General features: G+C 45.1%; 1 protein-coding gene across 8 annotated transcripts in view; it reads left to right on the plus strand.

The window, feature by feature from the left end:
• Nucleotides 1–1961: 1961 nt before the first annotated feature.
• The window catches only part of BAAT (bile acid-CoA:amino acid N-acyltransferase), a 59730-nt gene continuing 44693 nt past the window's right edge, over nt 1962–16998 (plus strand). For 6 of the 8 annotated variants that reach the window (XR_005456614.1, XM_038769822.1, XM_038769824.1 and 3 more), the window contains exons 1-3: nt 1962–2110; nt 6708–7238; nt 10574–10776. Coding sequence is in view for 7 of the 8 variants with exons in the window: in XM_038769822.1 (XP_038625750.1) it covers nt 6776–7238; nt 10574–10776 (666 nt within the window). In the remaining variant the exon portion in view is untranslated. Of the gene's footprint in view, nt 2111–4069; nt 4418–6707; nt 7239–10573; nt 10777–15751; nt 16788–16998 lie in introns of those variants that run through there. The other 2 variants (XM_038769820.1, XM_038769821.1) reach the window with 2 other exon arrangements.

Here is a 16998-nt window from a genome sequence, read left to right on the forward strand (position 1 = left end):
TTAACAAATACCATCATCATCATTATTATTGGTATTAATTGGCAGAGCTGGAATAAAAAACTAGGTCCTCTGATTCCCAGGCCCATGCTCTTACTAGGCCACACTCCTTCTTAATTCAGGTCTAGACCACATTTTTCCAGTTTATTGCTGAGTACATCATGCAGAACAAATTCCAATGATTTGCTAAAGTCAAGATAGAGCATATCATCCTGATCATACAGACCTGCATTGCCGTAGAAGGTTCAATTAATCCCACAGGATTTGTTCTTCAAGAAATCATGTTGGTTATGGCCCAGTGAGCCATTTAATCGACTCTAAGACCTCCCTCACCCTCAATATTTTTACAGGTTTAATCGACAGGTTTGTCTGGACATTCAGGGTTGCCCTCTTGCCCTTTTAATAATAATAATAATAATAACAATAATAATGGCATTTATTAAGCACTTACTATGTGCAAAGCACTGTTCTAAGAGCTGGCGAGGTTACAAGGTGATCGGGTTGTCCCACGGGGGGCTCATAGTCTTAATCCCCATTTTACAGATGAGGTAACCAAGGCACAGAGAAGTTAAGTGCCTTGCCCAAAGTCACACAGCTGACAATTGGCGGAGCCGGGATTTGAACCCATGATCTCTGACTCCAGAGACCGTGCTCTTTCCACTGAGCCACGCTACTTCTCTAAAGACTAAAAATACAGTTTCTCCTTGTTCCCCCCCCCCCCCCCCCCCCGCCATTCCCCCTCCCCTCCCCCGACAAGTTCTCGAAAATAACAGCTAGGAGGTCCTGAAATGACTTTTGCCCTTCCTTGTTAGCATCTTGGAATATAAGGGCCTGCTGATTTGAAGTCAGTAAAAGCCCTCTTTCTAGTGAATCCAAAGCTACTAAAAGCTGATTCATAAAGACGTTAAAGCTTTCTGTAAGATCACATGCAGGATTGGAAACCTTGTTGTTGAAAGTTCCCTCTAAAAGGGCTGCTCTGATCTCCCCAGGCATCCTTGGGTCTGGTATGACCCAGACCTGTCCAGACCCCGGAGCCCATTGCCCACTGGTGCCAACTCCAAAAAGGAAACTTTGGCTGACTGATTATAGCCCCTCTTCCCCACCTAGACCAGGAGGGAAATGGCAGTCAAAAATCATTCAGCAACAGTTTGCGGGGAGGGAAAGACATCCTTATCACTTGGCATCTCATTTAACATCCCTCTCTTCTGATCTGATTATTCACATCTTCCTTTGATCTCACTTGCCTCCCCAAAGCAGCGTGGCTTAGTGGATAGAGCATGGGCCTGGGAGTCAGGAGGACCTGGGTTCTAATCCCGGCTCCTCCACTTGTCTGCTGTGTGACCTTGGGCAAGTCACTTCTAGACTGTGAGCCCGCTGTTGGGTAGGGACCGTCTTTATATGTTGCCAACTTGTACTTCCCAAGCGCTTAGTACAGTGCTCTGCACACAGTAAGTGCTCAATAAATACGATTGAATGAATGAATGAATAAGTGAATGAATGAATGAATGAACTTCTCTGTGCCTCAGTTCCCTTATCTGTAAAATGAGGACTAAGACTGTGAGCCCCATGTGGGACATGGACTGTCCCCAAGTTGATTATACTGTATCTACTACAATGCCTGGCACATAGTAAGGGCTTAACAAAACCACAAAAAAATATCACTGTCATTCTTTGTCTCGTAATCTTTTCACTCTGCCACCCAGTTTCCCTCTTCAGTTTCTGGTTCCCTAGCTCTCTCCCTTTCTTAGCCCTAGCCCTCTTTGAGTTGGTCTTTTCCTGGCAGAAGAAGAGCACCATAAGAGGGTGGCAAGATATTTTCCAAAGGGATAGGGAATAGGGAAAAGAAGAGATAAGCAGAAAAAGAGGAGGAGCAAGGACAGTAGGAGGGAAGAAGGGGAGGAGACAATCCATTTTGTGTTGTATCTCTAAGGGAACCTTTGACATCTGTTTCCAGTCCCCTTTTCCAACTGGCAAGAACACGTTGGAGAGAAGGATTGGAGGAAAAGAGCTAAGCTTTTGCTTTCCCAAGAGTAAATTGAAACTTGAAAGGATCAGATCTGGAACTTTCAAACGGAGTGGACAGGAACCTCTCTGAAGTGACTGGAAATCAAAGGCAAGTTTTAGCTGATAGACATCTGAATGGAGTTTCTCTCTTACAGCTTGAATTATTAGAGGGAACAGTTCAAAAACTCAGTAATCAAAAGAGCAGTTTGGTCTTCCTCATTTTATTGTACAGGTATGACTGTGTATTGGTTGTTGGGAAAGCAATCCAGTTACTGCATACTTAAATAGAAAATAGATAGTAAATAGAAAATAGCTGGTTTGTTGATAAGATTTGTCTGTACGGAAGTGAGCCTCTTTTTGGCTTTGTTCTTTTGCTGACTCTCAGAGTACTGCTGGGAAATTTCCCTCATATTATCCCAACACCTTCCACTTTATAATAATAAATACTATCATTCATGATATTCCAAATTCACATATTATTTAAACACTTTAAAGAATTCCAATTGTCTTTCAAGTTGTCTTTTCACTCATGTTGTCAGATGAAACTATCATTCTCTGTGAGCTTATCCCTTGCTACTGATATTATTTTTACCATTTTACTCACACTCCTACATTGTATGATAGCCTTACTCCCTTTTCTTGTTCCTAGTTTTTTTCCAAATTCTTGGTGTTTATGCTTCTTGTTTGATTCTTCTCAGCTATTAATAGTTGCAGATGCTTCCCAAAATAAAAACTATCAAATATCAAGACCTTATTATGTGCCCGAGCACTTAGTAAGGTGCTCGGGTAGATACAAGAAAACCAGACTGGACACAGTCCCTGTCCCAAACAGGACTCAAGGTCTAAGTAGGAGGGAGAACAGGTATTGAATTTCCATTTTACAGATGAGGAAACTGAGACATAGAGAAGTTAAGTGATTCGTCCAAGGTCACAGAGCAGGCAAGTGGCAGAACTGGGATTATAACCTAGGTCTCCAGACTCCCAGACCTGGGCACTGTCCACTAGGCCACACTGCTTCTCATGGGAATTTTAAATATGTACGAAAAGTATGCAGGGGGAACTAGTTTTGTTAGCATGTATTGCTCTACAGGAATGTTAATGTGAGCAAATTTAAGTTTATTCAGTTCAAGATGCTAAAAAGCTGAAGAATTTTAAGTTTTCAGAGATATATGTTCATTAGCTTGTACAAAGCTTTGGATGATATAGCATGTAATTAAGCTTTAGGCCTAAAGCTCTAAGCTATGACTTAAAAATTATAGACATTTTGAATATGCTGTTTGGGAGAATAATTTGGAAGACAGAACAATCAAACCTCAAATGCGGTTGAAATAAAATCAAAAGCTTTATAGTTTTTCATTCACTCATTACATACAATCATATCATCTCGAATCTCCCAGAACCTCCCATTCTCTTTGTAGAACTGTCCTTCTCCATTTTAACCTCCTCCAATAGTCTTTTCCAATTCCCTCAGAATCAGCACACTTATTCCCTCTCTCTCTCTCACTTATCTATCATCTACCTAGCTATCAATCTATCAATATCTACCTCTTAGCATATCAGTTTCTTCTTGAAAAATGAAGGACGGCCTCCTTCATATTCGAAGAAGACAACACTGATGGTGAAATTCACCTATGAGTGCACGTGAAACTGACAAGGCTAAGGTGAAACTCACAGTTCTGGCCACATTATTTTCTATTCATCCTGTGTCTAGTAAATACCCTCTCACTTGTTAATTTTATTTCTAAACATGGAACTCTATGCTAATTCCCCCCCCCCCCCCATGACATCGCATTGCCACAGTGTAAATTTTAAAGGAATAATGTCACTAACGATCCATTCCTGGAATTTTCCTCTGGGAAATGGTCTTGCATGTATTTGGACTTAATTTCTGCTTAGTCCATGCTGACTGCCATTAAATCAAGGCCTTTTATTTTTCACTAAAGATATTATATGCTCCTACACATACTATCCCAGACCTTTAAAGAGTGCAGATAGCTGAGCTGGTGACCTAGACGGAAAAAAGATCCTACCACAATAGCAAACACATTTTCATGATTTTCTGAAAGGATCTGCCACCGTAATCTGCCACCGTCCAGGACGGAGTCCTACAAAGAATAGAAAACTGCCTAAAATGGGATGACCCGGATTTAACTTCAACTTTTGAGAAACGCACTACTACTGTCGAAGACCTGAAAAGTGACAAAGCCTCAGGGACTGTTGGTATTTATACAGAAATCTACATGCACTGAGGGAGTTAATGGCATGGCCTTTTCTTTGACGCGAAACACCGAAGAAATGTAATGGATGAGCTTTCTGGGTTACTTCCGTAATCTCCATTATCAGAAGGAAAAGAGCATCCTCTAAAAAACAGAAAGCTCACATGAGTGAAAACAGAAAAGTTCAAGAAGAGAGCCAGGTCAGTGCAAACAGCATATTGTGGGGGAGGAGGGGGTACAAAAAGCAGTTCGAAGACTGCTCTACAAAGAATGCCCAAGCTAATAACAAAAGATTCAGTCAAAAGCAGGAAGGGTGTTAGAGTTTAAGCTCCCTGTGGGCAAGGAACATACTCCCCAGTGCACCACACCACAGGGGCGCTCAATAAATACTACTACTACTGTGACTATGACTTTGACTACGACTCTTTGTACTACTACTACCACCACTACTACTATGAAGCCAAACAGGAAATCAGGGAAAACTACTAGACAACCATGGAGTAAAACGTGCACTGGGGCTGAAAAGGAGGTAGCAGAGAGGCTCAATGAATTCCTTTCTCCTGTCTTAGTTGAAGAAGATTCTAGAAAAATTTCCACATCCAAGCTGTTTTTTGGGAATAGACAGGTCAGAACAACTAGATCAGGCGGTGGTGACCATCCAGGAAGCTTTAGACCGCATCGATAAACTAGATATAAAGAAAATGCCAGGACTGGTTGGTGTCCACTGGAGTGTTACGAAGGGACTGGACAGGGAAATTGTGGAACTCCTGGGGAGAACATGTGACTCATTACAAACTGCTCCCAGATTAGAGGACTGGTGGATGGCCAACAAACTCCTAGCCAACTCCCTCTAAGCAACCCGCTCATTTGGGCGAGACCCCTCCGAGCTACACAGAGATCACCGTAGCTGCATGCCCCTCCTCTCCCGGAACGGAGTGGGGGATTTTTAAAGTGCCCAGCATCATGCCAAAACAGCACCATCCAGTTAAACCTCCAAGCAAAATGCCCCACATGGCTGAGTCCCAACCAAGCCGAAAGGGGTCTTCAGCCGTGGCGGATGGAGTGGGGATTCAGAAGCTGCAGGACCTCATAGCCACTCAGCCCCCACCATCAGGGCTGGGCTGGAGTCAGCGATTACCTCCTTGAGTGGCAAGGACTCTCCACATTGTCAGAAAGAGCCCAGAGATCAGAGCGGATTGCTTTGCTCCTGGAAGAGACCTGGGATTCAGAAGCTGTAATCTTTTCAACTTTTAGGATGTTGAAAATTGAGCCACAGCTGAATCCCATAGGAATCATGGTCTGTTTGCCCATGACCTTTCCCTCTCCTCAAGCCCCTCTCCTCACTGCTATTATTTTCCATTACCCCTATATTAAGTCCCACTCCTCTCACAATCCCCTCTGTCAGTTCACACCTATTCCTTGTATCCCCACCCTCATTCTACTCATCCACCACCCTCCCCTCCCAGATCTCCTTTCCCTTGTGATCTTTGAAACCCTCGCTCAGTCATAGAAAAACTCCCCTTCACCTCAACCTATGAGAAGCAGCATGGCATAACGGCTAGAGCACAGACCTGGGAGGCAGAAGATAAATTGTTCTAATCCTTGCTCTGCCACTCTTCTGCTGTGGGACCTTGGGCAAGTCACTTCGCTTCTCTGGGCCTCAGCTACCTCATCTGTAAAACGAGGATTGAGACTGTGAGTCCCACATGGGATAGGGACTGTGTCCAACACAATTTACTTGTATCCACCCCAGTGCTTAATACAGTGCCTGGCACTGTGCTTAACTGAAACCATAATAATCGTGATTATTACTACTGTTTTACTCTACTGATTGGTAACTTACAAAAAAAAATCCTACAGCAAATTCCCCATTAGGTTCAGAGGCAAAAAAAAAAATATTTATGTCTGTGTCTTTACCGAATGAGGGCTTTCTGTATTTTTTTTTCAAGTGAAAATAAGTTGTACCCTATGCTGACTTGACCAATGAATCTCTTAGGTGAGCTTCCCAGGGTCTTATTTGAAACACTCTCTTTGGTCTAGTTAGACAAGCATATCGGCAGTTTGGAATAATAATAATACTACTAACAGTAAAAATGACTGTGGTACTTGTTAAGCACTTCCTATGTTCCAGGAACTCTACTAAGTGCCAGGGGGTAGGTACAAGATCATCAGGAGAGAAACAGTCCCCTATTCCACTTAGGACTCACAGTATTTGATGCCCATTTTCTAGATGAGGAAGCTGATGTCCAGAGAAGTGAAGTGACTTGCCCCAGGTCCCACAGAAGGCAAGTGGAGGAGCTGGGATGAGAACCCACGACCTCTGACTGCCAGGTCCATGCTCTTTCCACTACGCTAAGAGAGTGGTGAACAAAAACATTTTGGGTGGGGTTCAAACGATTCTTGGGAATTGCTTGACATTGTAGACATATGTCTGTCCCTTTCCTTGAGTCAGTTGGAGCTTCAAATTCCTTTTCCTGTTTCTCTTTTTAGGTCCTGAAGTTTGCTGAAGTTTGGCTGAAAGTTGAAGGGAACCAGTTCCCCCGATCCGAGCCTTGGTGATGTTGCAGTTAACGGTCACCCCTCAATCAGCCCTCGTGGATGAGCCATTGCAGATCCAGCTTACAGGCCTTCATCCCTCTCAGTTGGTAACCTTCCGCGCATCTCTGATCAATGAGAAGGGGCTACTCTTTCAGTCCAGAGCCTTCTACCGGGCCAGCGAGGCCGGTGAGGTGGACCTGGAGAAAGCCTCTGCTCTTGGCGGTGATTATGTGGGTGTCCATCCCATGGGCCTCTTCTGGACCCTGAAACCCCAAAAAGTCTTTTCCAGGCTGATGAAACGGGATGTGATAAACACCCCTTACTATGTGAAGCTGGAGGTGTATAATTCAGCTGTCTTAGATTTCTCAGTAGAGGATCAGCCCTTGATCAGCACGACTGTGGAACGGTGGTACGCAGGTGCAGGTGTAAAGCGGATCCAGATCAGGGAAGGAAGAGTACGGGGGGCCCTCTTCCTCCCTCCAGGTGAGAAGAAAGCCAGGTGCAATCAGCTTGTCTTCAGTGGCTGTCTTTTGCCTTATTTTCCCATTGGGTGTTTAGTCAGTGTTTGAACAGGACTGGGCTTTGCCTAGTCATTCAATCGTATTCATTGAGCACTTACTGTGTGCAGAGCACTGTACTAAGCACTTGGGAAGTACAAGTCAGCAACATATAGAGATGGTCCCTACCCAACAATGGGCTCACAGTCTAGAGAGCAGTGCTGGCACGCTACAGCAGCGTTTCGGCTTAAATCGGATTTTGGGGTCTCCATGCAACCCATCCGGGTGCACCCTAGTCTAAGTCTGGTCAGAGCCCAACGTAATAATAATCATAATAAGAGTAATAATTGTGGTATTTCTTAAGCACTTACAATGTCAAACTCTGTACTAAATTCTGGGGTAGATGCCATACAATTAGACCATGGACAAGTCACTTAACCTCTCTGCGCTTGTTTCCTCACCTGTAAAATGGGGATTAAATGCCAGTTCTCCCTCCCCCTTGGCCTCTGAGCTCCAGGTGGGAAAGGAACCTTGTCGGAGGGGATTGAATTGTATCTAGCCAGTGCTTGGCACCTAGGGATGATTATGCATGTGATTTTGATTATTACAATTCTCTGATCATTACACTGATTCTGACTTTCTCTGCCTTCCCCTCTTTACATGAAATTTAGAACACAACATAATTGGAAAAATGCACAAATTGTACCCTCCTTCCAAGACAGAAGAGCCTTTCAGGTCATTTTATTTTACATTATTCTTGCTAGGAGCTGCAGCAATTAGCCAGAGTCAGGGTTGAGCTTTGGGCCATGAGGGGAAATGCAGCGTGCAGGGAAGCAGCAAAGCTTAGTGGAAAGAGCACAGGCTTGGGAGTCAGAGGTCATGGGTTCTAATCCTGACTCCACCACTTATCTGCTGTGTGATTTTGGGCAAGTCACTTAACTTCTCTGTGCCTCAGTTACCTCATCTGTAAAATGGGGATTAAGACTGTGAGCCCCACGTGGGACAACCTGATAACCTTGTACCTATCCCAGAGCTTAGAACAGTGCTTGGCACATAGTAAGCACTTAACAAATACCATCATTATTATTAGTAGTAGTATTATTAAATAAATACTGTTGATTGGGAGGAAATTGTTGGATCTGGTGAAGTCAATCAATAAATCAATCATATTTATTGCTCTGTGTGCAGAGCACTGTACTAAGCGCTTGGGAAGTACAAGTTGGCAACATATAGAGACAGTCCCTACCCAACAGTGGGTTCACAGTCTAGAAGGGGGAGACAGAGAACAAAACCAAACATATTAATAAAATAAAATAAATAGAATAGATATGTACAAGTAAAATAAATAGAGTAATAACTATGTACAAACATATATACATATATACAGGTGCTGTGGGGAAGGGAAGGAGGTAAGATGGGGGGATGGAGAGGGGGACAAGGAGGGGGAGGAAGGAGGGGGCTCAGTCTGGAAAGGCCTCCTGGAGGAGGTGAGCTCTCAGTAGGGCCTTGAAGGGAGGAAGAGAGCTAGCTTGGCAGATGTTGGGAGGGAGGGCATTCCAGGCCAGGGGGATGACGTGGGCCGGGGGTCGACGGCGGGACAGGCGAGAACGAGGCATGGTGAGGAGATTAGCGGCAGAGGAGCGGAGGGTGCGGGCTGGGCTGTAGAAGGAGAGAAGGGAGGTGAGGTAGGAGGGGGCGAGGTGATGGAGAGCCTTGAAGCCGAGGGTGAGGAGTAAGTCCTTTGTTAGGACCAAAGAGACTGACTTTGTAGGCTCCTTGAGGGCAGGGATAATGTCTACCAACTCTGTTGTATTGGACTCTCCCAAGTGCCCTGCACACAGTAAGTGCTCAATAAATACCACAGGTTGATAGATGGATGGAGTTTAGCCAGCTGTGAACCCAGAGTCCCTTTGTCCACTCCTTCTCTGCCTCCTTTCTCTTTTCTAACTTTCTAGTCCCCACCTTTCTTTGTTCTTACTAACAGACGCTCTGGGGGTGGATACGGGATGGTTGGGGCAGACACCGGCCCTGCCCCTTATTGGGCTCTCAGTCAGGGGAGGAGGAGGAGTTGGCGTTGAGTCCCCATTTTGTAGTTGGGGAGCCTAGGGCACAGAAAGATTGGGTGGCCTTCCCAGGGTCGCGTGGTGGGTGGGATTGGAGGCCTGATCCTCTGATTCTTAGGCCCGGGCTCCTTCCAGTAGTCCATGCTGCTCTTCAGGCCATGCTGTAACCATTTTTATGTCTGGCTTGGGGAGCGGCAGGGATGGGGATGTTAGAGAAGGGAAGGGAAGGAGCGGAGAGTTGTTGGAGAAATGAAATCTTCTTAAGATTGCTGCTCTGCTTCCACAATGTCAGAGGAAGTGGGAGGGATGACAGGGATGAAAAGTCAGCTCCAGCACCACTCCATCCCCTCTGACATTGGGCATGTGCAGCTGCCATCTTAGGTAGACTGGTACTGGTGCCATCTTAGAATGTCCCAAGAGGCTTCCATCTTGCTGGGGTCTGGAGGACAGAGATTATCATCTGAAGCCAACTCTGGGCTTCCCTTCCTCTAACCCAAGGCCCGGGGTTTCAGCCCTAAGCCCCTGCTTTAGTCTGGCCCTGGTGCCTAGTTACCTTCAAACTCCTCAAATACCTCCACTCACTACCCATCTCCTGCATCAAGCAAAAACTCCTCAGAGTTGGCTTCAAGACCTTCCACCAGCTCACCCCATCATACATCCAAGCCCTACTAAAATCACATCTCCTTCAAGAGGCTTTGCCTGACTGAGCTTGGCTTTCCTGATTTTCCCCTCGCTGTAGACCGCACCATTCATTCATTCATTCATTCAATCGTATTTATTGAGCGCTTACTGTGTGCAGAGCACTGTACTAAGCACTTGGGAAGTTCAAATTGGCAACATATAGAGACGGTCCCTACCCAACAGCGGGCTCACAGTCTATCCTTCCTGTCTCACTAGCCCTTACGCTTGGCATTATCCTTTGGGCAAGTTACTTCTCTGTGCCTCAGTTACCTTATCTGTAAAATGGGGATGAAGACCATGAGCCCCACGTGGGACAACCTCATTACCGTGTATCTACCCAGCGCTTAGAACAGTGCATGGCACATAGCAACCACTTAACAAATACCATTGTTATTATTATTTTAATGTCTATCTCTCCCTCTAGACTGTAAGCTCCTTGTGGGCAAGGATCGTGTCTACTATCAGCTAACCTCTGCCAAGAGGTAAACACAGTATAGTATACCCAATAAGTGTTCAATCAATACCATTGATTGGTTGATTAATTGACTTTTGCCTTTCTCTTTCTTGTTTTCCCCAGGAAAGGGCCCTTTCCCAGGGATAATTGACATGTTTGGTGGTATTGGTGGTCTGGTTGAATTCCGGGCCAGTCTCTTGGCCAGTCGTGGCTTTACCGTGCTGGCTTTGGCCTACTTTGGTTATGAAGACCTACCCAAAGACGCTTTAGAGGTGGATTTGGAGTACTTTGAAGAAGCTACCAATTTGCTCCTGAAACATCCCATGGTATTTTTCACTTACATTTGGATTAATACCCCTCTTGCCAAACTGATTACAAAGTCTTAGGGCTTAGTACAGTGCTCTGCACACAGTAAGCACTCAATACATACCACTGATTGATCGATTGATTTATAGATCTTTTTGAGCTTTTGTCCTGTGACTCTAATTTATTCTTCAGGCAACTGGAAAAAAAGCATTCTTATAGCACACACCTTTTTTTGTCCATATTGAGTGTCCATTACAATACTAGCCAAACTTAATAGGCTCTTACTAAGATTTTACTCTATCCAGGCCACATTAATCTCACTTTTATTATCTCTCACTCTGGTGGTTCTTTCCAGGTCTATATTTTGTGGATTGGAGTCAATGAATGGTGAAAAGATTGAAAATCAGTGAAAAGGCCAATGTTTTTTGATTGATTGATTGGTCTTGTTATTGGAGTGGAGTGGCAGAGGCAGAATGTCATCCAGTCCTCCTCTTAAAAAAACATTAAAAAATTATGATTATTTTTCTCAAAGTCATAAAGACATTTTTAGCAGAGAAACCTTGATTCTTAGTCTTCTATCTTTGCCTGGAGCACATGTTCCCTCTGTGGAATGAACACCCCAGTTTTAGGGCAAACGAAAACGGGGGTCATGGTTCTTTGAATATCCAGAATATGAAATGATGGACAAGAGAGATTCCTTCTCATATTATGGTGGCTAAGGGAAACACTGATTTTGAACCCACTGGTCAATTTTTACCAAGATCCAAATAACCTGGGTATTTCCAGATGGTTTTGTATCAATCGATCAATCATATTGAGCACTTACTATATGCAGAGCACTGTACTAGGGGTTTGGGAGAGTACGATATAATAGAGTTGGTGGACATGTTCCCTGCCCACAATGAGCTTACAGTCTAGAAGGGGAGACAGACATTAATATAAATAAATATATTACAGATATGTAGATGAGAGCTGTGGGGCTGAGGGAGGGCTGAAAAAAGGGTGCAAATCTAAGTGTAAAGGCAACGCAGAAGGAAGTGGGAGACAAGGAAATGAGGGCTTAGGGAAGGCCTCTTGGTGGAGATATGCTTTTAATAAGGCTTTGAAGGTGGGGAGTGTGATCATCTCTCCAATATGAAAAGTGAAGGTGTTGTAGGCCAGAGGCAGGATGTGGGTGAGGGGTTGGTGGGGAGATAGATGATATTGAGGTACTGTGAATAGGTTGGCACTAGAGGTGAGATGTATGCAGGCTGGGTTGGAGTAGGAAATCAGGGAGGAAAGGTAGAAGGGGGCAAGGGGATTGAGTGCATTAAAGTTGGTATTAAGCAGTTTCTGTTTGATGTGGAGGTGGATGGGCAACCATTGGAAATTTTTGGGGATGGGGAAACATGGACTGAATGTTTTTTGTAGAAAAATGGTCCCGGCAGAAGAGTGAAGTACAGACTGAATTGGGGAGAATCAGGAGGCAGGGGGGTCAGCCAGGAGGCTGACGCTGTAATCAAGGCAGTAGAGGATAAGTGCTTGGATTAACGTGGCAGCAGTTTGGATGGGGAGAAAAGGGTGGATTTCAGTGATGTTGTGAAGGTAGAACTGATAGGATTTGATGGAAGATCGAATATGTGGGTTGAATGAGATAGTTGAGTTAAGGATAATGCCAAGCTTACAGGCTTGTGAGACAGGGTTGGGAAGTAGCATGGTGTAATGGATACAGCATGGGCCTGGAAGTCAGAGGGTCATAGGTTCTAATCCCGGATCTGCCACTTGTCTGCTGGTGGTCTTGGGCAAGTCACTTAATTTCTCTGGGCCTCGGTTACCTCATCTGGAAATAATAATAATAATAATGGTATTTGTTAAGCACTTACTGTGTGCAAAGCACTGTACTAAGCACCGGGGAGGATATAAGGTGATCAGGTTGTTCCACATGGGTTAACCCCCCATTTTACAGATGAGGTAACTGAGGCACAGAGAAGTTAAGTGACTTGCCCAAAGTCACACAGCTGACAATTGGCAGAGCCAGGATTCGAACCCATGACCTCTGACTCCCAAATCCGTGTTCTTTCCACTGAGCCATGCTGCTTCTCTTAGAAAATGGCGATGAAGACTGTGAGCCCCATGTGGGACATGGACTGTGGCTAGCCCGATTACCTTGTATCTACTCCAGCGTTTAGAACAGTACCTGGCACATAGATAGCACTTAACAAATACCATATATTATAATAATTATTATCATTATTATCCGGGACAGGGACTGTGTCCAACCCGATTTGCTTGTATCCACCCCAGCTTTCAGTACAGTGCCTGGCACATAGTAAGCTCTTAACAAATACCACAATTATTATTATTACAGTGATGGGAAAGTCATGGGAAGGACAGGGTTTAGGTGGGAATATAAGGAGTTCTCTTTTGGACATGCTAAATTTGAGGTGTCGGTGGGACATCCAGGTAGAGATGTACTGAAGGCAGGAGGAAATGCGAGACTGCACAGAAAGAGAGAGATCAGGGCTGGAGAGGTAGATTTAGGAATCCTCCACATAGAGGTAGTAGTTGAAGTCATGGGAGCGAATAAGTGGGCGTAGGTGGAGAATAAAAGAGGATCCAGAACAAAGCCTTGAGGAACACCTACAGTTAGGGGGTGGGGGGCAGAAGAGGACCCCATGAAAGAGACTGAAAATGAGCAGTCAGAGAGATAGGAGGAGGATCAGGAGAGGACAATGTCAGTGAAGAAAATGTTGGATAATGTTTCCAGGAGAAGGGGGTGGTTGACAGTGTCAGAAGCAGCTGAGAGGTCGAGGAGGATTAGGATGGAGTAGAGGCCATTGGATTTGGCAAGGAGGTGGTCATTGGTGGCCTTTGAGAGAGCAGTTTCAGTGGAGTGAAGGGGTTGGAAGCTAGATTGGAGGGGGTCGAGAAGAGAATTGGAGGAGAGGAAGTGGAGGCCATGGGTGTAGACAATTCTCTGAAGAAGATGGAGAGGATTGGTAGGAGGGAGATGGGATGATAGCTGGAGGGAACCATGAGGTCAGGGAGGGTTCTTTTAAGATAGGGGAGACATGAACACGTTTGAAAGCAGTGGGGAAGAAGTGACTGGAGAGTGAACTGTTGAAGATGGTGGTCAGGGAGGGAACAAAATAGAGGGCAAGTGCTTTGGTAAGGTGTGAAGAGATGGGGTCAGAGGTGCAGGTGGAGGGGATGGATTTTGAGAGGAGGTGGGAGATCTCCTCTTGAGATACTGCTGGGAAAGAAGGGAGAGTTGAAGAAGGAGTCAAAAGAGGGTGGTACTAGAGAGAAGCAGGGGAGATTTTAGGGAGATCACACCTGATGGTTTCAATTTTCTCAATAAAGTATAATAATAATAGTATTTGTTAAGCGCTGACTATGTGCAAAGCACTGTTCTAAGCGCTGGGGGTATACAAGGTGATCAGGTTGTCCCACATGGGGCTCACAGTCTTAATCCCCATTTTACAGATGAGGGGACTGAGGCACAGAGAAGTGAAGTGACTTGCCCAAAGTCACGCAGCTGACAATTGGCGGAGCCGGGATTTGAACCCATGACCTCTGACTCCAGAGCCTGTGCTCTTTCCACTGAGCCACGCTGTTTCTCCTAAGGGGTGACCAGGTCTTTAGGGGCAAAAGATGAGGGAGGCAGGGAGAACGGGGGTTTGGGGAGAGAGTTAAACATCTGAAAAAATTGAAGAGGGCAATGGGTATGGGAGTCAATAAGGATGGAGAAATAATGTTGCTGACCAGAAGAGCGGGTAGAGTTAGAGCAGGCAAGGATGAATTCGAGATGGATGAGGTAGGCCTGGTATCTGGATTTCCACTAGCAGCACTCTGAGGCTTGTCCAAAGGAACACTTTCGAAAATGCTAATTGGTAAGCACTACTTTCTATTTCCATAACCTCTAATGGCTCCTACACACAAAAGCTTCTACACTTCCGCCTACGAATCTGAACTGCCCAAACAATTCTTCTAACCACCCTTCATTTTGGGCTCTCTGTCTCTGATCCATTGCTTCTGGCAGTCCCCCAGTCAATCATTCATATTTACTGAGCATTTACTGTATGCAGAGCATTGTATTCAACACTTGGCAGAATACAACAGAGTTGGTAGGCATGTTCCCTGCCCACAGAGTGCTTGCAGTCTAAAGGGGGAGACAGGGTAAAATAAATTATAGTTAGGGGAAATAGTAGAGTATCAGGATATTTACTTAAGTGCCATGGAGCTGGGTTGAGTATCACTGACTTTACAGCCAAGGGCATACTTGAAGCAGAGAGGCAAGCGAATGGGGGAAATGAAGGCTCAGTCAGGGAAGGCCTCTTGGAAGAGAGGTGATTTTAAGAGGGTTTTGAAGGTAGGAAGAGCAGTGGTCTGTCAGATATGAAGTGGGAGGGTGTTCCAGACCAGAGAGAGGATGTGGGCAAGGGGATGGTGCTGGGATAGATGAGATCAAACTACAGAGAGTAGGCTGACGTTAGAGGAGCGGAGTGTGAGGATTGGGTTTTAGTAAAAGATCAGCAACATAAGGTAGGAGGGAGCAAGCTGATTCCCCGATCACAAACCACCCAACTCCCCTTAAATAACTTGCCCAAACCACACTCTTTCCCCCACTTTAAAATCTTCTGAAAAGTCAGTTCCTCCATCATGAGGTATTTTCTGATTGACCTGCTCTTATGTTTTCCCATTTCATTTATACTATACATGAATTTATTTATTTAGCCACTTGTGACTGTTAAGAGTTACCTGTTCTCAAGTTTTCTTTATGCGTTGAATATTCATCTTATGTGTGTTTATCTTCCCCATTAGATCGTAAGCACCATAAGAGCAAGTATACAAGAATTGCTTATGTTCCTTCCTCTTATTTTCCTTTTCTCCCTCTCCTTCCTTCCTCCCTTCATCCCTCTTCCTCCCTCCCTTTCTCCCTCAATCCCTTCCACCTCTCCCCTCCTCTTCCTCCCGCTTGTCCCCTCCCTCCCTTCCTATTCCATATATATTCAGGTCCTTGGACCAGGCATAGGGGTTATCGCGATATCCAAAGGTGCAGAAATTGGACTATCCATGGCAGTTCATCTGAAGCACATCACAGCTTTAGTCTGCATCAATGGCCCAAATATCATCCTTGGAGGGGCGCACAAATACCAGAATCAGTATTTCCAGACAACACTACCTGATAATGAGAAAATGAGAATAGAATATTTTGGACTACTAAGCATGTATCATGCAGTAGAGATGATTCAAGGAAAGGCAGTTAGGAATGTTCTGCCTGTAGAAAAGTTTCAGGGACACATCCTCTTCATTGTGGGAGAGAATGACAAAAATTATAATAGCAAGGCCTTTGCTGAGGAAGCAATGGAGCAGCTGAAGAAACACGGGAAGAACAATGGAATGCTCCTCTCCTACCCAGGAGCCGGGCACCTGATTGAGCCCCCCTATTCTCCACTCTGCTTTGCCTCCTGGAACCCCAGTTTCCCATTTCCCTTGCTGTGGGGTGGAAAGTACATCTCCCATGCGGCAGCACAGGAACATTCCTGGGGAGAGATCCAGAAATTCTTTAGACATCACCTCATTCAAAACCGAGCCCCCAAACTCTAAGCCAAGTGAGAAAATAGGGGAAAGAGAAAGGATAAAGAAACTCCCCACCACCATCCCCGGCCCCTGCCGCCAGCCTCTCTTCCCCCTCACCCACTTCCTGACCTGGGTTTTGCTCCACCTGGACTGGCGTGTTCCTGTCAATCGACACTAGCCCTCAGAATAAGGAGGAATTGAGCCATGATTTTTCATTTCCTTTCTGTCCGAGTCCCATGTGAATATGGCAGATCATGCTTTGGTGGCCACTGTCAGTTGAATCTGCCAGAATTCCACAAGTTTATCTGTTCAGGTGTCTATCTTTCATTTCTAGTGGAGCTAGAGCTGTGTAAAGTATGTCTGCTATTTAAGGGCCTGGAAATCTGGCTTGGGAGGAAGTGATTGCAGAAGTGATCATCAGCTGCCTTGAATGGAAGAATTTTCTCTGCAATAAAACTGGTGAAATGAATGGTGATGTTTGTCATCTGATGGAACCACTTGGAGAAAGACAGGAGGGGGGGCATTATTTGAAGTCTCCCCTGTGATATAACAGTGGTATGCTCAGGGAAGTCATTAATAATAACAATAATAATAATGATGGTATTTGTCAAGCGCTTATGTGTCAGGCACTGTACTGAGACCTGGGGTAGATACAAGATAATTGGGTTGGACACAGTCCC

The sequence above is a fragment of the Tachyglossus aculeatus genome, chromosome X4 (assembly GCF_015852505.1).
Source record: "Tachyglossus aculeatus isolate mTacAcu1 chromosome X4, mTacAcu1.pri, whole genome shotgun sequence".
In the NCBI taxonomy this organism is placed as follows: Eukaryota; Metazoa; Chordata; class Mammalia; order Monotremata; family Tachyglossidae; genus Tachyglossus; species Tachyglossus aculeatus.